Raw genomic sequence first — 20,937 nt, forward strand, 5'->3', positions numbered from 1 at the left:
GAAGCGGCGGCGCGCGGCGCCATGGCAACGGCCCCGCTGACGTCACCGCCGGGACATGACGTCATGGCCGGCCCCGGCGTCTGTGTGTCTGTCCCGGGAGGGCACCGGGCCCGCACTGCTGAGACACTGAGGGGCCCTTGGAGTCCTTAAGGAGGCCCTTGGGGGCAGCTCTTGGGCCTTGGAGGGTTCCTTCGGTCGCTGGGTGTGTGTTTGTGTGTGTGTGGGTTCTTGGGTGCTTGAGGGAATTCTCTTGGTCCTGGAGGGGCTCTTAGGAGCGCGTCTGGATCCCGGGAAGGGAGTCACCGTGTCCCTGAGGGGCTCCCTGAGTCCTTAACGGGGTGCTTGGGTCTTTGGGGGGCTCCTTAGTGGGAGTTTCTTGGTCCCTGCAGGGGTTCTTGGGTCTCTGGAGAAGGGTCTTGGATCCTTAAGGAGTCTCTTGGGTTCTGGGGGTTGTTCCTGGTCCCTCCAAAGGGTGTGGGATTCCTGTGCCCCCCCAGAGATTGTCTATGACTCAGTGTAGGACCCCCCCAGGACCCCACAGAGTGGCCGTGCCTCCCCCATTCCTGCTCTCTGGTCCCCATTGCCCTTCCCAGAGAGGTGTGGGGTGAGTGGGGGAAGCCAGCTGTGTGTCCAGCCCCTCCTGGGAGGGCACTGGGGCAGGGGTGGCTGCTCAGCCCCACATGGCCTGGGAGGAGCTGGGGCAGGTGCTGCAGGAGGACTCTCGGCCCTGTGCCCTTCTCAGAGCAGCTGGAACCCCCCAGTTCCTGCCCATGCCCACAGAGGGGGCCCGGGGTGCCTGTGGGGGGCAGAGGGTGCCTCCCCCCAGACTGCTCTGGTGACACCAGTGACCACCTCACTGTTACCCTGCACAGCACAGCCACCCATTCTGGCCCTACTGCAGCAATGCAGTGAGCTGCATGCAATCCCTGATATTAACCTTGGACTCCTGGGTTATCAATCATGAAGCTCAGCCTCCCATAATAATCAAGTCTCTCATTAAGGCTCCCTTGTATGTTATTTTCAACAACACCTGATAGCTGCAGTCCTGAGAAGGAAACAGAATCATTCCTAGAATATCCTGAGCAAGGAGGGATGCTCAGGGATCACCAGTGCAGCCCCTGTCCCTGCCCAGCCACCCCAACACCCCCACCCTGAGCAGCCCTGGGAGCTCCTGCAGCTCTGGCAGCCTTGGCACCATTCCCTGGGCAGCCTGGGCAGTGCCCAGCAGCCTCGGGGGGCAGAACCTTGCCCTGAGCTCCATGCCAAGGCCTGGCACAGCTGCAGCCCTTGCTGGGCTCCTGTCCCTGTGCCAGAGCAGAGCTCAGCCCCTGCCCCTGTGCCTGCCCTGGGGAGGAGCTGCAGCCCCCGAGGAGCCTCCCCTCAGTCTCCTGGGCTGCAGCTGAACCAGCCAAGTGCCCTCAGCTGCTCCTCAGCCCTTCCCCAGCTCCGTGTCCCTTCTCTGGGCACTCTCCAACATTTTTAGGGGTAATGGATCCTTTGGATCCTTCTGATCTTGTGGTGCTCAAAGTGCCTCCAGAACTGAAGATGATTCCCTCTAGCAGATCCTGGGCTTGGGCCGTGAGGAACCCAGAAACTTCCCTGCAGCACCCCCACATTGTCCATTGCCTCAGGAGATCTGTGGGATCTGCCCTGCCATGGCAGTCTGGAAACCCAACAGATGTTGGGAGAGTAGGCACCACTTTCGGGATACCATCCAGGCCCTGGCATTACTCCCAGGTGTACAGAAAAATTAAAGATACCAGAGGTTTATGTCCAAAAAGGAGACAGAGGAGTCCTGTAACTTTATTCATAAACAAAGGGAGAGACCATGGGGCATTTCCCATGGGGCCTCTCAGATTGTTGGGGGATGCAGCCTCCTTTTTATCCTAATTGTCATGGCCACATCAGCCTCTCCCTTTCTCCACTGGCTGAGGTGGAGAAACTTCAAACTTCCTGAATTTCCTACTGTATGTCCCCTTCTAATATGCATCCCCCCCTTTGTTTAACATATGATATTCATTCTATTGTCTTTGTTCTTCTTCTCCAAGTTCAGGGGTTTAGCAGGACCTTGGCTGAGCAGCAGTCCTTGTGAATTAGTAACACTTTCTGAAACTGATGGTTTCTCCAGTTACTTCCTTATCTACAAGTCCCTGGCCCTATCTACAAGCAGATTCACACAGTCTGTTTGTAAAGACACATTCATATTATTCCTTTCACCGGGCACCAGCAGGGCACTGGCACTGCCTGTCTGTGCTTGGGCCTTTTGCCATTCTGGTGCCAGTCCTTGCCCAAGCTGAACCCACTGAGCTTTTTCCAGTCTTTTCCAGCCTTTTCTAGCCTTCCTGCAAATCTAAGGCAGATTTGGGATTTTGTTGTTGTGGTTTTCCTTGTTTCTGTAGTGCCGGTCCTTGCCGCAGCTGAGCCCAAGTGAGCCTTTTCCAGCCCAGCCTGGAGGCGGGAAGGGAATGGAGTGGGATGGGGATGGTGGTGAGGGTGGGGATGGTGGGATGGTGTGGTTTGGTGAGAGGTGGTGATGGTGGTGGGGATGGAGATGGCAGAGCTGATGTGCGGAGTGGCGGGAACGAGGATGGGGATGTTGGTGCTGTGGGGATGGGAATGGTGATAATGGTGCTGTGGGGATGGAGATGGGGATGGGGATAGGGATAGGGATAGTGATAGGGATAGGGGTAGGGATAGGGATAGGGATAGGGATAGGGATAGTGATAGGGATAGGGGTAGGGATAGGGATAGGGATGGTGATGCTGTGGGGATGATGGTGCTGTGGGGATGGGATGATGGAGATGGAGATAGGGATAGGGATGCTGTGGGGATGATGGTGCTGTGGGGATGGGAATGGGGATAGTGGTGTTGTGGGGATGGGATGATGGAGATGGAGATAGGGATGGTGATGCTGTGGGATGGGGATGGGGATGATGGTGGTGTGAGGATGGGGATGGTGATGCTGTAGGGATGGGGAGGCTATGGGATGGGGATGATGGGGATAGGGATAGGGATGGTGGGGCTGTGGGGATGGGGATGATGGTGCTGTGGGATGGGGATGGGGATAGGAATAGGGATAGTGGTGCTGTGGGGATGGGGATGGTGGTGCTGTGGGATGGGGATAGGAATAGGGATAGTGGTGCTGTGGGGATGAGGATGGTGGTGCTGTGGGGATGGTAGTGCTGTCTGGATGGGAATGGGGACGATGGTGCTGTGGGGATGAGGATGATGGGGATAGAGATAGGGATGGTGATGCCGTGGGGATGGGGATGGGGATGGTGATGCTGTAGGATGGGGTTGATGGTGCTGTGGGGATGCGGATGGGGATGGGCAGCACGGTGCGGTGCGGTGGGGATGGACATGTCCCTACCGCAGGCAAGGATGGGGCTAGCGGTACGCCGCCGTGCAGAGCCGTGCCGCGCGGAGCGGAGCGGCACCGGCACCACCCCGTCCCGCCCCCCGGTGCCACCGTGACCCTGCCGCCGATCACTTCCAGGGCGGCCCCGGCTCCCGATTTGAAAATGCGGGAGCGGCTGCTGGTGCTCCTGTGCGCGCTGGCGCGGCGGCGGCGGCGGCGCGCCGGGGCCATGGCCGGGAACGGCACCGGCACCGGGAGCGGCGGCGGCAGCGGCGGCGGCGGCGGGGGCTGGGACGGGCCGCAGCGGCGAGCCTGGCTCCGGCACTACTACAGCCAGCGGCAGAAGCGGCTCATGACGGTGACCGGGGCGGGGCCGCCGGGACCTGGGGACAACCGCAGGCGGGGACGGGGTCACGGGGGACGGAGGGTGCGGGGATACGTGGGGATCGCGGGGACACAAAGGATGGAGGGTCACTGAAATCACGGGGACACAAAGGGTGGGGGACACGGGAGACGAGCGGAAGTCACGGCGACACGGAGGATGGGGGGATGCGGGACAGATCCCGGGGACACAGGATGGGGACACGGAACACATGGACATGGGGGATTTGGGGCGCGGGGTACACGGGAGCACAAAACATTGATGGGGGGAGAAGGATGCAAAGGACAGTGGTGGAAAGGATAGGAAGCATGGGGAAGTCACAAGGGGGACATAGAGGGTGGGGGACATGTGAGACCCAAAACACGGGATGTGGGACAGGAAGGACACATGGACACAGAGATCACAAAGGATGAGGAACATGGGAGTTCTGTGGGACACAAAAACAGGGACACAAAGGATGGGACTTGAGAGACATGGAATGTGATCCTGGACACAAAGGATGCTGAATGCTGCAGACATGGGGGTGACATCAAAGGTGAGGGATGCATTGGGAGATACAAGGGATCCCTGGCTGCAAGGACAAGCTGAGGGGAAACATGAGGAACCTGCTGGCCTGGGCAGTGGCTGAAGAAGGTGACTAAAGCCTCTTTTTAGTTTAAAGTTGCATTGTAGAATTTAATAACAGAAAAACAATTCCTGTGGAAGGGCCAGGAGCTTCCCCTTTCAAATCATGATTCCTACCTTTGAGGGATGCTCTCTCCCCCTTCCAAATTGGGACTTACCCCACAGTTCCCTCGGCTGCTGGAAATTCAGCAATGCTCATTAAAATACAAACCCCCAGAGGGAATGGCTACCCCAAAAAAGGGCTTTGCCAGAAAGCTCCATCTGCAACACCTGAGCATCTTGTCTGGAGTCACACCTACTGCCTGGTGGGTTTGCAGTGAGGTTTCCCAGGAACAGGAAGATTTGACTGGTGTTAGACCAGTTGGGACCACTGGCCACTTGGCACTGGCCATCCTCCTGCCTTGAGCAAGTCTCTTGAGCGGGGTGGTCTCTTCAGAAGGGGGTCCCAGTGAGGTGCAGGGAAGTGCTGTCTCACACTGCTGTCTCCCCCCTGCACTGCAGCTCCTCATCGCTCACCGGAGGAGAACCAGCTGCTGCTTCTACCCCCGCGCCTGGCCCAGCCTCAGGAGCACGGACTGGTGGGAGCAGGTGGTCCTGAAGGAGTTTGGGCCCCAGGACTGGCTGGAGAAGTTTCGGATGTCTAAGGAGACTTTTTTCTACATCTGCAACCAGCTGCGGCCTGGGCTGGCTCCGCACAGCGCGCACTTCCACCCCGCCCTGCCGCTGGAGAAGAGGGTGGCCGTGGCCCTGTGGCACTTGGCCACCAACGTGGAGTACCAGACCCTGAGCCCGCTCTTCGGCGTGGGGCCCTCCACGGTGCAGAGCTGTGTCCGGGAGGTGAGCTACGCCGTGGTCTTGCTGCTGAAGCCGCTTTACCTGCGGCTGCCCGACGAGAAGGAGCTGGAGAACATGGCGCGCATCTTCTGCACGCGCTGGGGCTTCCCGCACTGCATCGGGGCGCTGGACAGCCTGCACATCCCCATCCACCCGCCCCTGCGCCTCACCGCCGACTACTGCAACGGCCAGGGCTGGCACTCCATCCTCACTCAGGCCACCGTGGACGGGCTGGGCCAGTTCTGGGACGTCTCCACCGCCTTCCCGGGCAGCATGGAGAACAGCGCGGTCCTGGAGAGCTCCAGCCTGTGGGTGCTGGCCAAGGAGGGCCGGCTGTGCCCCAACCCTCCTAAGCATTTCATGGGGAAGGCACAGAAGTACGTGCTGCTGGGCGATGCCACGTACCCCCTGCAGGACTGGATCCTCAAGCCCTACCAGGAGGACGAGAACCTGACCCAGCGCCAGCTGCAGTTCAACTACCGCCTGAAGCGGGCCCACAGCGTGATCGAGAATGCCTTCCTGCGCCTCAAGGCGCGCTGGCAGATCCTCCTCAAGTGCGACGACTGCAGCCTGGAGCTGCTGCCCACCCTGGTCCTCGCCTGCTGCATCCTGCACAACGTCTGCGAGGCCCACGACAACCCCTTCAACGAGGAGTGGCTGGAGGGCGCCGAGCCCACCGAGCTGCCCAAGCCCTGCCAGCCCGCGCCGGCCGCCATGGAGGACAACCGGGCCGAGCAAGTGCGTGAGCTGATGTGCCAGTACTTCGAGAGCTGCGGGGAGGGCTGATGGCCCAGGAGCAGCTGCCCTGCACATCCCTGCTTGCAGACTCACTGTGGACTCTGGCAAACTGGCCCAGTGCTTCCAGCTGTACCAGGCGGGCCCAGGGTGGGGAGGGGCGGCTGTGTCACGCTCGTGCTGGGTTCGCTGTGCAGGTTTCAGGCAGTGGAATGTATTTTGTGCCCATTCTCTCTCCCAGGATCTAAACTGTTTGGTGGTGTGTTGTGTGCTGCGGGAGTACAGTGGGGATTAGGGCTGGGAGGGGGCGGCTGCTGGGGTCTCCCTTTCCTCTGTCTCAAAATCAGCAGGAGCCTTGAAATAAGGCAAAACTTCTTTGGAGGTTTGAAACTTGCTGTGTAAACACACATAGGAAGGAGAGGGAAGGAAGAGGCGGAGCAGTGGCTTGCAAGGGCTGACACCAGCCTGGAATTACACTGCATTCACAAACTCAGGGATGTGCTGCCCTGAGGGTTTGTCCAGCCTAGCACCCCCCAGCCCCTCTCCAGAGGGGTTTTGCTCAGCCTGGCACACCTGGATTCTCTCCAGACAGGTTCACCCAGCCTGGAACACCCTGACCCCTCTCTGGAGAGGTGTGCCCAGCCTGGCACCCCTGGTTCTTCTCCAGTGGGATTTTGCCCAGCCTGGCATCCCTGACCCCTCTCCTGAGGGATTTTGTCCAGTCTCGCACCCCAGGTCCCTCTCAAGGTGGGGTTTGCCCAGCCTGGCACTGCCTGAACCCTCGCTGGTGGGATTTCTCCCTGCCTGGAACACCCCCAGGCCCCCTCAGGGTGGGCCTTGCCCAGCCTGGCACCCCTGGCCCCTCTCCAGAGGGGTTTGTCCAGCCTAGCACCCCCTGCCCCTCACCAGAGGAATTCTGCCCTCCTTGGAACACTGTAGCCCCTCTCAGGGTGGGCCTTGCCCAATCTGGCATCCTCAGCCCCTCTCTGGAGGGGTTTGTCCAGCCTGGCAGCCTCGGCCCCTCTCAGGGTGGGCCTTGCCCAGCCTGGCAGCCCCGGCCCCTCTCCGGAGTGTCTGTGGCTCCGTTCCGCGGCCCCGCCCGGCTCCGCGCTCCGTGACCGGGCCCGGCCATGGCGGCAGCGCCCTGCCCCTCCCGCAGCGCCCCCTGGCGGTCGCAGCGCCCTCAGCCGGAGGGGCCGCAGCGCCCCCTCGCGGCCGGCCCCGCCCGTGCGTACTGCGCAGGCGCTGCCGCCGGGCGGTCACGTGGTGGAGCAGCAAGATGGCGGCGCGCGGTGAGTGCGGTGCCGGTACCGCCGGGCCCTCCCCGAACCCCCCGGGATCCCCCGGCCCGGCCGCTCCTCTCGGGTCCCGCTCCCGCTGGCTCGGCGGCTCCGTCTGTCGCGGCAGGCGGTCTGTGTCCGCCTCGGATATCCGGTGAAACCGAGTGTCCGAGGACACGCGCTCTGGGGTCAGCCCCGGGTCCGGTTCTCCGGCACAGGCCGGGCCGCGGCCCTTCCCGCCCGCCCTGCCCCCGCTGGCAGCTGAGGGCGCACCTTGACTCCCTTTCCCGGACGCAGGAGTGTGACCGAGGAGCCCCCCGGAGCCCCGAGCGTGCCCGGAGCCGCCCGCGCCATGGTGACGGAGCAGGAGGTGGAGGCCATCGGCCGCACGCTGGTGGACGCGGCGCAGCCGCTGCCCGCCCGCTTCCGGGCCCTCTTCACCCTGCGCAACCTGGGCGGCCGCGCGGCCGTGGAGTGGATCAGCCGCGCCTTTGGGGACAGCTCGGCGCTGCTGAAGCATGAACTGGCCTATTGCCTGGGCCAGATGCAGGACGAGGCCGCCATCCCGGTGCTCATCCGCGTGCTGGAGGACACGGCCCAGGAGCCCATGGTCAGGCACGAGGCAGGTACGGCAGCGGCTCCTGCGGCTCTGGGGGCAGGGGAGGGGGCTGGCTGGCAAGTGGGGCTTGGGGTGCTTCCCCCACTGTACAGGGCACCTCATGGGGGCCTGATCCGGCTTGGATGTCAAACCCTGAGTCACGTAACACCTCACCACCTTCTCTAGCCACATCTGGCAGGACAGGTTGGCCAGGCTTCTCCTGTCGTGTTTGTCCTGTTTGGAATTGGTCAGTCTGGCCTGTGCCCACGTTTGCCCCATTTGGGATCGGTCAGTTTGGCCTGTGTCTGTGCTTTAGAGCAAAGCAAGGCATTGCCAGAGGGCACAGCAGGGTTCTTCTCACACAGACACTCTGATTACATCCTGATCCATCTTTCAGGTGAAGCCCTGGGTGCTATTGGGAACCCCAAGGTGCTGGATGTCCTGAAACGCTATTCCCAGGATCCCGTGGTCGAGGTGAGCTTCCCTTGGGGCCATTTCCTCTGGGATCAGCATCGCTGGTCTTGGAGCAGGTCCCACACTGGCCGGGTGGGTGAGGACATGGCAGTGACATCTGCTGCGTGCTGGGCTGCTGCTGGCGCTGTCCAGTGCTGTTATGCAGCCAGGGCCGTGTCCCTGTCCCCACAGGTGGCAGAGACGTGTCAGCTGGCCGTAAGGAGGCTGGAGTGGCTGCAGAACAACCAGGAGCAGGCAGGCAGCAGCCCGTACCGCTCTGTGGATCCTGCTCCCCCCTCAGAGGAGACAGATGTTGCCAAGCTCCGGGAGATCCTCCTGGATGAGTCCCAGGAGCTGTTTGAGCGCTACCGGGCCATGTTTGCGCTGCGGAACGTGGGGGGCCAGGCTGCTGTGCTGGCCCTGGCAGAAGGTGAGGGCCTGGCCTTGCTGTGGGTCTGTCCGGGCTAATCTGGGACGAGCCCTTCCCAAATCCAGGGGTGCAGAGCTGCTCTCACGTGTTTGTGTCTAAGGCTGCTGTTCCCTGCTACATTGCAGAGTGCTGGGTGGTCTCTGGTGTTCCAGAGTCCCCTTGCCACCCTCCAGACCCCCTTCCCTGAGGGAGGGAGGGCACTGGCTGTGATGGGGGTCTGGGGTTTTTGGGGTCATGCTCTCCTGGCCTGGAATATCAGGGCCTGGTGGTGTTTGGGAATAGTTCTGGAGAGGGGAATGTCCCTGAGTGAGAAAAGGGCAGACCACATCCCAGGAACTGTTTGGACCTACTCCCAGCCTGAGGGAAGTGGGTCAGGCTCTCCAGCCATCTGAGCCTGTTGAGGTCCATAAGGTGGGATCTGTCAGCTCCTGCTCCAGCTGCTTGGTCCTGGAGGGCTGGAGTTCCTGGCCATGCTGCCATGGCCTGGAACATCACGTGGTGGGGCAGAACCTGGGCAGGCAGGGGGCAACAGCTCTGCTGGGGGTGGGTGCTGCCATCAAAGGAGGCACAGGGACAGGGCTGGGATCAGGGAGCAGGCTGGGATCAGGGAGCCAAGTGGGATCAGGGAGCAGGGTGGGATCAGGGAGCAGGGTGGGATCAGGGAGCAGGGTGGGATCAGGGAGCTGGGTGGGATCAGGGAGCCAAGTGGGATCAGGGAGCAGGGTGGGATCAGGGAGCAGGGTGGGATCAGGGAGCAGGGTGGGATCAGGGAGCAGGCTGGGATCAGGGAGCAGGGTGGGATCAGGGAGCTGGGTGGGATCAGGGAGCGGGGTGGGATCAGGGAGCTGGGCGGGATCAGGGAGCAGGGCTGGGATCAGGGAGCAAGGTGGGACAGCCCTTCCTGTACACAAGGCTGGGGTGGTGACCCTTGGCATCCCCAGCTTTCAGGTGGGGGCTCCATCCAGGTATCCTGGCGCGTTTTGGGGCACCCTGATGAATTTTGGGGTGTCCCAGCTCACTGTGCCCCCTCCCGCAGGGCTGCGCTGCGGCAGCGCGCTGTTCCGCCACGAGATCGGCTACGTGCTGGGGCAGCTGCAGGACGAGGCGTGCGTGCCCCAGCTGACGGCAGCGCTGTGCAGCCGCGCCGAGAGCGCCATGGTGCGGCACGAGTGCGCCGAGGCGCTGGGCTCCATCGCCCGGCCCGGCTGCCTGCGCGCCCTGCGCGCCTTCGCGGCCGACGAGGAGCGCGTGGTGCGCGAGAGCTGCCAGGTGGCCCTGGACATGTACGAGTACGAGAATGGCACCCAGTTCCAGTACGCCGACGGGCTCTGCAAGCTGCAGGCCTCCTCCTGAGCCCGGGCTGGGGGCTGCGAGCTGGGTGTGCTGCCTGCCACCCCCTCCTGCTGCCGCCGGCGGATCCGTGCCTTGCCGAGCTGCAGGAGGGACTGGGTTTGCTCTCTGGCACAATTACAAGCACCTTTTCCCTCCAAATCCGGGCTGAGCTGCTACTTGCCTCCCCAGCGCTCCTCGCCAGCTGCTGTTTCCTGGATCTGCCCCTTTTCCCTGCCAGGATCGGCGCTGCCCGCCCGCAGCGTGGCTCAGGGCTTGGACCAGATGGGCTCAGCTTGGCACGTCGGAGCCTGCTGCGGCCCTGCAGGGCCTGGGCCTGCCCTGGGTTGGTGCTGCCCCGTCGGCAGCTCCGTTCTCCGCAGCTGAGCTTTGCTGGGGGCTAGGATGGGCTTTGGGCACCCGCTCTTGTGGGCTGTGGTGTTGGGATGCTTTGATATTGCTCTCGGTGCTGGTGCCGAGCTGGGGCCCTCCTCACCCGCGCTGTGGGTTTGGCTTCTCCTGTTGGGACAAGCTGGAGCTGAGCCTGTGGCAGCCTCTGCCCCAGGATGGGGGTTGTTTCATGGCAAAGTTGGGAAGATATGGCTGGGTTTTTTTCTGCAGGGAAGGGCGCTGCCATTAGGGTGGGCAGGGTGAGGCAGAGCCTGCTTGGGCTTTCCCCTGTGTTTAACCAGGGCCAGGAGAGCTGAGGCTGCTGCTGGCACCCAGATCCCTCAGTCAGCCCAGCCTGGGCACTGGGGTTTGGGGTTTGGCAGGGAATAAAGCACTGGCAGAGGAAGCTGGAGTGAATCGAGCTGTGATTTACCTGTGCCCAGGTGTGCAGTGCCCCCACTGCCATGGGGTCAAGCCCTGGGCAGGAGGCTGGGGGCTGCCAAAGTGAAGTCATAGAACCATTGAAATGGGAAAGGACTTTTAAAATCGAGTCCAGCCATATTGGGAGGAACAGGGCCTGGGGTCCCTGATGGCATGAGGTGAAACCCCCAGCCCTATGGAGGAGGATGATCTGTCTGAGGTGCCCTGGTAGGTCCCACTGCCCTGCAGGGCCTGGCATCCTGCTGGGCATCCCTTTTCCCCTTCTCCAAGGGCTCCCTGTCAGTCACTCCCAGGCTCAATCCTCTTAGTCCCTGAAGCCAGCTCAGCATCCCCAGGGCTCTGGTGCTCAGGGCCACAGCCAAGGGGCAGCCCTGGCCATGGCCCACTCTGGCCCAGTTCAGGACCCCATGGAAAGGGCTCTTAGTCAAGATGTGACCAGTTTTGGTCACCTGTACACGCCAAGAGTCAGTGACATGTACCTGAGTGCTGTGGGTAGGGTCACCTGTGTGCCATGTGGAGGGTGAGGGGCTCCAGACTGCCCTTCCCCAGCACTGAGGACAAACATCTGATGTTTTCAATGTTTGGAGTCAGCAGATGTTATGGGTTGCTTGTCCCCCTTCCCTCACCCTCCATAGCCCCTGGCAGGACCCAGGTGGCACTTTGGGGTGTCCCTGTGTCATATCCATGCCCAGCACAGTGAGATAGACAGGTGCCTTCCCCAAGGCCACGTTATCATTCCCACTGTTCCCTTGCTGGCACGTGGGCTCCAGCACCCTGGAGCTTGGCAGGCTCTTTGTCCCCACTTCCCGCCTCGGCTGCCCCCACCTTTGCTCCCCAGCTTTGCCACAGTGACTCACTCACACCTTGCAGGGTTGTTTCCCAATCATTCTGTGCCAGCATTTGTCTCTGCTCTCCCAATGCCTTTTAAGACAAAATGAACAAAATGCATTTCTGAGGCTGCGATCTGGGCAGGGATGCCCTGGTGCAGCAGAGCTGGAGGTGCTGGACTGGAGCAGGACTCAGCCTTGAGCCTTTACTCGGCACTGAACTGCACCAGCACCTTCAGCCTCTGCTGGGAGGGTTTGGGATTTTTTCAAAGCTGCTGCTGGTCTGGGCTAAAACCTGCACCCTCATGGTGTGGGGGGAATTGCTTTTGGGGGAAACATGGACTCGGTCCCCTCTGCAGGCTGCTCTGCCCTGGGGAGGTGACACTGGGTGCAGGGGTGACACTGGGTGCTGGGGTGACACTGGGTGCTGGGGTGACACGTGGCAGCCACCTGGGAAGGTGACAGCCTCTTGCCATGGGCTGCTCCCCTGTACAGCAGAGGGGGCCCCGTGGGAGCTCCCGTGGCTGTGACATCCCCAAATCCCTGCTCCCGTGGGCTCCAAGGGTGCTGTGTCCTCTGGGATCTCAGCCATCTGCTCCAGGGATCCGGGGCCTGCTGAGGGATTTAACCCAGCCCAGGGGAGGGAGGAAAGGCCTCGGGCATCCCTCCCCATTCCTGTCTTTGGGAGTTCTCCAGCTGTCCGTGACTCCTCACTCCCAGAGGGGCAGGGGTGCCAGTGGTGCTCCCAGAGGAGCGGGATTTGGGGACCCTGGCCCACATCAGAGCCCCCTGGTCACCTCCCATGCTGAGGCAGCCCGGCTGTGCCTGGATTAGCAGGTGCTAAGCTCCTCAGCAACGCAGCTCTGCCGCCGGGTGAGTGGCACTGCCACCAGCTGTAGGGACACCGCTGTCCCTGAGAGCTGCTGGCACCGAGGAGCCTTGTGGACCCTGATGCCACCTCCCCCCCTGCAGTCCCCTGCGTGGCAGAGGCTCCAGTGGCTCGGGGTGGGGCTGCAGGGGTAGCTGGCCATGGCCCTGCCAGGGGGTGTCCCCCTCCCTGGCACCGGGGGGGCACCGGGGCCTCGGCACTTGCTGCAGTCGCCCCCCGAGGAGGACGGGGTGCTGTATGTGGACTACAGGCCCCCTGCCCTGGACAGCATCCACCTGCCCCGCTATGTGCTCTACCTGATGATGGCAGCCACGCTGGTGCTGGTGGTGGCATATGCCATCGTGGGGCACCTCATCAAGGACCTGGTGCACGACTTTGCCGGTGAGTGCTCCCCACAGCGGGGCCGGGCTTTGGGCTGGGGCCAGGGGGATCCCCCCAGCTGAGGCTGGGCTGCGGCTGGGCTGGGGCTGCTGACAGCTCCCTCTGTGCCCCTGCAGACTGGGCATTTGGGCCCAAGCCGGAGGAGAAGGCAGAGATGGCCGAAGGCCCCGTGCTGGAGGCAGAGTGGCTGGAGGAGGATGAGGTGCTGGTGGAGCAGAAGGTGGAGGATGAAGGCAGCGGAATCCTGCCCAGCACGGACACCCCAATCCCGCTGCAGCTGCTCGCTCCCCGCAGCTCCGTCTCCTTTGCTGACCCCCCCAAGAAGAGATTCTTCTAGGCTCCTGGGACACCCTGTCACCAGCAGGGCCCTGCAGCCCTGCCTGGCCATCGGGTCACGGCGTGGCCCTGGGTGTAGGCACTGCCCAACCCTGGCACAGAGCCTTCCCCTCCCTGCCAGCCCCGGCGCTGCTCTTGGGCTCCCCTTGGGCTGTCACACCAATGCAGTGTGGCACCACTTGTCCCAGCCCTGCTCACCCCTTGGGCTGTCACACCAATGCAGTGTGACACCACTTGTCCAAGCCCTGCTCACCCCTTGGCCCAGCACGGCACGGGGGTGGCAGGGCTGGGGCATCCCAACCTGTGCCTGGGCTAACAGCACCCCTTGGCACAGCCATGCTAGCCCCGGCCATGGGCACATGGGTGAATAAAGGGGGTGCTTGGGGGTGCAAGCCCACGGTGTGGGGGCACAGCTGATGGTGGCAGGCGGCACGGGTGCACACAGAAACATGGATACCCCTCTGAATGGGCCAAGTCAGCGTGGGCACAGGGGTAGGGACAGACGGATGGACAGCTGGATGCTGAGGCTGGCTGTGCCCCCTCCACCCCCTCAGTGCCTTGGCACTGCCAGAGGTGGCCCCAAACCAGTCTTGGGGGACAAAGCACCCTGAAGCCTCACTTGGGTTCTGGGAGAGGGCACTGGGCATGGGGCTGTTTTATGGACCTGCAGCCCCTGACTTAAACCCAGGCTGAGGTTGGGTCCCTGTGCCCCCCGTCTTCTTCTTAACCCCTTGAGGAATTGACACAGGACACAGCAGGGTTCTTCTCTGTGTCTTCCCTGCCAAAGTCCACTGTCCCTCCCTGGGTGCTGGTGGCCGCCCTCTGCCTCAGTTTTATTGTGCCCTGGTGGGTGGGCGCCCTGCCATGGTGTCCCTGAGCTAACCCTGTCAGTGTTTCACTCCTGGCAGTCTGTGGGCACACACTCCCTGAGGACATGATGGGGTCCCACCTGGGATTGTCTGGGGGCAGCTGGCTCGTGCCCAGGGGAGGACTGGGGTGCCTGGCATTCCCCACCCCTCTGTGCTGCCCCGTCTCCATGGGATCTGCCCCAGCCCTGCCAGCTGGGATAGGGGGAACCAGGCAGGGTGGGCACTTCTCCACCCCATCACCCATCTGTCCCTCCACCTGTGCCCCCACCCACACCTGTCTGTCCCTGCCTCCATCCACCTGCCCTGGGCACAAGGACACGCCTGTCCTTTGCCACGCTGCTCCCGGAGGTGGTGGCCGCTGGGTGTGGTGGGGTGCCAGTGCCTGAGCCAGGGGAGTGGTACCACCTGCCAGGGATGACAGGAGTCACGTTGCCATGGTGCTTGCAGCCACTTTGTCCTCTTGGGGCCAATAAAGGCGCCTGTTGCCCTGGGTGCAGAGTGCAGGCACGATAGCAGCAGGTGACAAAAGCTCAGCTCCAGGAGCAGGCTCCAGACGTTCCCCAGCCTCTGCCCAAAAATGCCGAAGCTCTTGCAGCCCCTGTCGCTCCTGCTCGTCCTCGCTTCCACTGCCCAGGGACAGACAGGTAAGTGCCCCCGTGCCACTCTGTGCCCTGGGGTACCTGGGGAGGTGGCCAGGCCTCCCCTCAAGCATCAGATCAGCTCCTGGGAGACCTTTCCAGTGGGACCAGTCTGTCCCAGTGCTCCAACAGCAACTTTTGGGGGCAGAGCAGGAAGATCTGGAGACACCCACCTGCTGCCCCAGTGCTCCCCACTGCACTGGGGACAGGTGAGCTGTGTCGGGGGTCCCTTCCTTGGTACCCAAGGGACACTGGGGAGGGGGAACAGTGAGTGTGTGCCAATGTCCCATCCCATGGGGGGTCCCATCCCCTGGAGGATGGAGCTCCCCTGAAGCTGTCCCCATCCCTGTCTTTTCCCTTGCCTGTCCCTTGGCCATGCAGGCACGGGCCCCAAGGTGCTGCAGCCGTGGCTCATTGGCCTGACGGCCGTCGTCGTCTTCCTCTTCGTTGTCTTCGTCGTGCTGCTCATTAACCGGCTCTGGAGTATCAGGAAGAAGAGGTTGGATTGGTGTGGGGGGCGGGGGGTGCTGGCCAGGGGACAACTGCGTTGAAAGTTGCCATGGGCTGGGGCAGGGCTGTCCCCGGGCACCGTTCAGCCTCTCTCCCCTCGCAGGAAGGAGAACGACCACCCGGAGAGCCTGGAGACTGACAGGTACCACAGCCCGGGTGCCGCGGGGCAGCACCGGGACCCCCCCACACCGGGGCCGGGGCGGCGGTGCCGGTGCAGTGTCCGGCTGACCGACGTTCCCTCCCTCCCACAGGCTGGAGCGCTCCGGCCACGTCAACCCGGCTGCTGAGGACTGGGAAGAGCTGAAGGACGACAGGGAGCAGAGCAAGCCCGCGGCCACGGCCCTCTGATTGCCCCCGCATCCCCGTGCCCGCTCCGGAGCGCCTCTGATGGGCACCGCGCCCTCCTCCCGTCCGCGGGCCGGGGATCCGCGCCGGGTTTCGGCGACAGCCGCGGCCACCGTGGCACCTCCCGCCCGCGGCCGGCCCGGCTCGGACCAAGACCCGGCGCGGATCCCCGGGAGCTGAACGGGAGCGCGGCGGCAGCGGGGCCTCCCCGTGCCCCCGACCCTGGCCCGGCGGGGACCCGGCCCGGGGGCACGAGGACATCCCCAAATGTGCCCACTAAATGTGTCCCCAACCTACCCCGGCGTCAAGCGTGTCGTGTCCCCGCGCGGGGAGGGGGCTGTCCCGCAGCCCTGGGTGCCACTCGGGCTGGGGACAATGGCCGGTTCCTGGGCAGGGCGGGGCCGGTGTCCAGCCCCCATCGCTGCCAGCCCAGCCCGGAGCGAGTGGTGGGCACCGAGGGGATGCGTGGGGTCCTGGGCAGTGCTTGGGCACCGTGGGCACCGCGGGGGTGAAGCGCAGCTTCGGCCAACGCCGATCTACGGGTGACGTCAGTGACGTCACACCACTAGGCGGTGACGTCACGCGCTTGAGGTGGTGACGTCCCGTGGCCAAATCTGAGGCAGAGGAGGCGGCGGCAGCTCCGAACTCCCGCGTGAGCCGCGGCTGCCCCACCCGTGTCCTGTCCCCACCCGTGTCCTGTCCCCACCCGTGTCCTGTCCCCACCCGTGTCCTGTCCCCTGCGGGCTCCCGGCTCCGTCCCCTGCTCTGCCGGGCCAAGGGCGGCCATGGGGGGGTCCCTCCTCTGGGTGCCCCCCCGGGGCGGGCTCTGCTCCCCCCAGTGCCCCCCGTGCCCCCTCCCCCGCTGGGACACCCGTGTCCCCCCGCTTGGGCACCGCTCCCCAGTTCCCCCGGGGCAGCGAAGGAAGGGCGGAGGCGAGCTGGAGTTGAAGCATAGCTTGTTTAATTTTTATACATTTTTTTTTTTGTCTTTTTTTTTCGTTTTCATTTTTTAATCTTTTTTTGTGTGTCAGTTTTTTCTTTTTTGTTTTTTTCTTCTTTTTTGTCTCTTTTTTCTCTTTTTTGCATAGGGGAGGGGGGGGAAACAACAACAACAACAAAAAAAAAAAAACAACGGGAAAAAAAAAAACCAAAAACAACAAAACCAAAACAAAAGAAACAAAACAAAAAAGAAAACCAAAAAAAAACCCCCAAAATCCGTATCAGGGTCAGTAAGTGTATGTAGGCAGGAGCGGCGCTATCGGTAATGGCTGCGTACAATGGTATAATCAAATATCGTGAAGCACCAGGGAGGCGAGCGGGGGTCGGGGGGTCCATGCGGGGCCGGGGGGCGCGGGGGGCGCGGGGGGCCCGGCCCCGGCCCGCGGCCCTGGTGCGCTCGCGGTGTGTATCGGCTGCGGCAAAGCGAAAGCGAGAATCCGGCGAACGAGTAAAATATAACTGCGGGGAGGGGGCACCCCCGGCCCGGGGGAGCGGGGACCCCCCGAAAAGGCGGCCGGGGCAGCCGGCGGCGCGGAGGCACTGCGGCGGGATTTTTGGTTTGGGTAAGAGGCGCGGTCCGGCCGGCTGCCGCCGCGGCGCCTTTTTGGGGCGGTTTCTGTCCTTTTGCCGCTCTTTGCCCAGGGGTGGGATGTCCCCCAAGCCCGGCTCCACCTCCCGCTGCCCCCGGGCATCGCGCGGGGCGCCCGGCGGGGCACGCGGTACCCAGAGCGGCACCCATGGACCGGGCACCCCTGGGCATCGCCTGGGGCACCCAGAGGGGCACCCGGAGCGGCGATGGCGGGTACGGCTCGAGGCACCCTGCGGGGCACCCGTGAGCACCACCTGGGGCACCCAGAGAGGCCCCCGTGGGCATCACCTGGGGCACCCAGAGGGGCACCCAGAGGGGCATCATCTGGAACACCAATGGGACCCCCATGGGCACCAGGTGGGGCACCCACAGTGATACCCAGGCACACCCAGAGGGTCACCACGGGCCTCTCCCGGGGCACCCATCACCAGGGGCACCATCCCAGCCGGTGGTGGGATACCCGGGGTGGGGCAGAAAGCAGCAAATTCCAAACTCCGAGTACAAAAAAAACCCAACCAAAACAAAACAAAAACAGAACCAAACAAAAACCAAAATAAAAAAAAATTAAAAAAAAAAAAAGGAAAAAGCCCAAACTCCACCAAACAAGACATATATATATATATATACATATACATATATATATATATATGTATGAGATTTTATATATATATATATTCCTTTGCGATTTAAAGTACCTTAACTGTGTGGGGGCCCGCGCCCCCCCCCCGGCCCTGCAGCCCCATATATATATATGTGGAGATATATATATATATATATATATATATATGTACAGGTTATTTGTTTTATTTATAGGTCACAAGGACTATTTTTAATTAACTTTTTTAAGCCGACGAGCCCGACTAAAAACCCTCTAGGAGAGCCTGTAGTGCATGAAACCCCCGCGGTGATTGTCGAGCGGAGCCCCCTCGTATCCCCATCCTGCGGGGGACCCCCAGAGCTTCCCCAGGGATGGGGCGCTCTCCCCCCCCGGCTTTGCGCTCACCCCCCGACCGTGGCCATCGAGGCCGTCAGAAGATTAAAAAAAAAAGAAGGGAGAATGATTAAAAAACTAGAAATAATAAAAATGAGCGGTGCCCCCTCCCCCGCGGAGGGCCCGGGGTGTTGCATATTCCCTTTGGGCAGGGCCGGGGTGCGGCCCCGGGGGTGTCGGGGAGCAGTGCAAAGCCCCGGGGGCACGGGGGGCTCCCGGCCCCGCAAGGGGAAACCCCGGCACGCCCCCCCCAGTGCCGCCCGACGGGCTGGGGGGCGTCCAGTTGATTCTTTTTTGCCTTTTTGAATTTGGTTTAAGGTGCTTTTCTTGCCGAGGGCGGGTTTTGGTGCAGCCGGCCCGGGGTGGGGAGGCAGCAAAGCGGGGCAGGGGCGGCCCGGGGGGGTCCCCGCGGGGACTGGGGGGGCTCCGGGGCTTCCTCGGGGCGGGGGTCCAGGCCCGAGGGGCGCCAGCGCCCCTCGCCTCCCCGGGGCTGGCCCAGGGAGCTGCCCCGGTGCCCCCGCTCCCTCCCTCCGCTGTCACTGTCACCGTTTAAAAATGCTTTTTTTTTTTTAATATTTTTTGCTTTGAGCTGAGCTTTCTCCAGCCTTAACCCCCCCTTCTTTTTTTTTTTTTTTTTTGTTTTTTGTTTTTCTATTTAAAAAACCCTCTCTCACTTTTTTTTTTTTTTAATTTTGTCTTCTTTTCCCCCTCTTTTTTTTTTTTAATTCTAATATTTCATTCCCCCCCACCCCCCAGCTGGACGCCGCCCCCACTCCCTCCTTGCATTGTCCTTGCAGAAATCAATACTGCACCTTGCATCAAGAAGCGTCTCCCAAGGCTCCCCCCAAGGGTCCGGGACCCTCAAACCAGCCTCAACTGTGGGCGAAACCCGGCGGGACGCGACCACCCCGTCACCCCCTTCTAATACTTTTGGACACCAAAAAAAAAAAAAAAAAAAAAAAAAAAAAAAAAAAAAAAAAAGAACAAAACCAAAACAAACAAACAAACAAAAATTCAAAACTGTTGACGACGACGTTTCTTCATGCCCGACCAGCAGCGATGCCGGTGCCACCCGCCCACCGCTGTCACAACCCGCGTCAGTTCTCAGCCCCAGGGAGCTCGGGGGTCTCCAGCCGGCGGAACGCGGGGGTTTTAAGGCAAATTCAGGGTTTTTCGGGGGTGTCGGGCCCCTGCTCGGCAGCGGGGGAGGGGGCAGGAAGGCACCACCTGCCGCTCCTGCCGCACCCGGGCATGGAGCGCTGCGGTGGCGGCTGCGACCCCCCTGTCCCCAGCCCGGGGTGGGGGCTCAGCTACATTCACTCGGTTCCATTCCTGTGCGGGAGCAGCCGGGCTCGGCCCCGCGCCCCGCTGAACACCAATGTAAAACTGGGGGTGCCCCAATGGGGAGCGGGGCAGCCGCGCCCGGCCCGGGCGGCCCCGCGGCTCCATCCCCGCTCCGAGCCCCGCACGCCCCGCTCGGTCCCGCCCGCCCGGACACCGCGACCCCCGAGGGGTCCCTGCCGCCTCCCGCCTCGCTGCCTTTGGTTGCTGGAAGCAGAAAAAAACAACTCAAAACCCCCCAAAAGGGAAGGAAAACAAAGAAAAGAGAGGCAAAGCAAAGGGGTGGCCGCCCCCCCGGCCGGCCCCCCCACAGCTATTGCATATTCCGGTGTGTTGGCGCAGAGGATGCATCGGTATTACCAACTGGAAGACGTTTCTGAGGGGGAAAATCGGTTAAAAAAGAAGAAGAATAGAGAGAAAAAGGGACTTTTCCGGCCGAGAAGAAGCCATGCAGGAGGCGAGGGGGGGGCAGCGGCCCCCGGCCCCCCCGGCCCCCCGGGAGCCCCGGGCATGCAGCGACTCCCTCGCACTGATATCGGGTCCAGTAATACTTAGGCTTCGAAGGCAAGGCACATCATGTGGTATAAAATTTCGTGCAAATTAGGAAAACATGGATTTTTTTTTCTTGTGTGGTTTTTTTTTACGGCTGTTTTTTTCTTTTATACAGATTTTTTTTTTGTTTTTTTCCTCTTTTTTTTTTCTCTTTTGCTGAAGGGGAAGGTAGAGCCGGTTAATAAGAGTCTGCCATGCACAGCATCAGCCAGCCGCGGCTGGGTTGAGCCAGGTCACCAGATCCTGTTAAAGCACCATGCAGTTTATTTGTCTTTTTTTTTTTTTTTTTTTGTCTTTTTTATGTGTTTCTTTTCTCAGATCTTTTTTAAAAAAAAAACAGGTTTCCCTCTCCGCCAAGCGCTTTTTTTGTTGTTTTTTCTTTTCTTTTTTTTTTTTTTTCCTTTTTTAACTTTTTTTTTTTTTGGTGGGTTTTCTCCTTTTCTTGTCCTTTTTTATTATTTTTCTGTCTCCCGGGATTTCCTGCGTCAGCCCTTTCCCCGGTGTCTCGTTGTGCCGTCCCGGGGGTGGGAAGCGGGGGCAAGCGGGGATCGCTGGGATGGGGATGCGGCGCCGCTCGCTGCTCCTCGGGGCGGCTCTGGGGGCCACGCGGGTGGCGACGGTGGCCTCAGTGATGTCCCCTGGAGCTCCTGGAGCTCCGCGGTGGCTTCTCTCCATCAGCACCGTTCGGGTGTCCCCTGGGCCGGAGATGCTCGGGGGATCAGTCTGTCCTCATCTCGCTGGCACAACGGGCGCCTTCGTCCTCTTCCTCCTCCTCGCCTGGGCCCTCGCGGGGGTCGCTCTGCTCTAAGGCACTGC

General features: G+C 61.8%; 4 protein-coding genes across 4 annotated transcripts; all 4 read left to right on the forward strand.

The window, feature by feature from the left end:
• Positions 1-3,320: 3,320 nt before the first annotated feature.
• On the forward strand, positions 3,321-6,176 carry LOC135458713 (uncharacterized). The gene is made up of 2 exons (XM_064733979.1): positions 3,321-3,716; positions 4,866-6,176. Exons 1-2 carry the CDS (start codon positions 3,321-3,323, stop codon positions 5,982-5,984), a joined length of 1,515 nt encoding a protein of 504 aa, XP_064590049.1. The 3' UTR covers positions 5,985-6,176.
• Positions 6,177-7,188: 1,012 nt separating this feature from the next.
• On the forward strand, positions 7,189-10,825 carry DOHH (deoxyhypusine hydroxylase). Its single transcript, XM_064734401.1, has 5 exons — positions 7,189-7,225; positions 7,511-7,839; positions 8,209-8,285; positions 8,457-8,694; positions 9,731-10,825. Exons 2-5 carry the CDS (start codon positions 7,566-7,568, stop codon positions 10,045-10,047), a joined length of 906 nt encoding a protein of 301 aa, XP_064590471.1. The 5' UTR covers positions 7,189-7,225; positions 7,511-7,565; the 3' UTR covers positions 10,048-10,825.
• A 1,692-nt stretch (positions 10,826-12,517) lies between these two features.
• Positions 12,518-13,298, forward strand: SMIM44 (small integral membrane protein 44). Its single transcript, XM_064734404.1, has 2 exons — positions 12,518-12,951; positions 13,068-13,298. The coding sequence occupies exons 1-2, from the start codon at positions 12,711-12,713 to the stop codon at positions 13,286-13,288; spliced, it is 462 nt and encodes a 153-aa protein (XP_064590474.1). The 5' UTR covers positions 12,518-12,710; the 3' UTR covers positions 13,289-13,298.
• A 1,253-nt stretch (positions 13,299-14,551) lies between these two features.
• SMIM24 (small integral membrane protein 24) lies at positions 14,552-15,733 on the forward strand. The gene is given in 6 exon segments (XM_064734403.1): positions 14,552-14,649; positions 14,652-14,723; positions 14,726-14,800; positions 15,176-15,293; positions 15,408-15,446; positions 15,556-15,733. Coding segments are annotated over 6 exon segments (480 nt in total). The 5' UTR covers positions 14,552-14,570; the 3' UTR covers positions 15,653-15,733.
• Positions 15,734-20,937: the final 5,204 nt, after the last annotated feature.

Source organism: Zonotrichia leucophrys, chromosome 28, assembly GCF_028769735.1.
Source record: "Zonotrichia leucophrys gambelii isolate GWCS_2022_RI chromosome 28, RI_Zleu_2.0, whole genome shotgun sequence".
NCBI lineage: Eukaryota > Metazoa > Chordata > Aves > Passeriformes > Passerellidae > Zonotrichia > Zonotrichia leucophrys.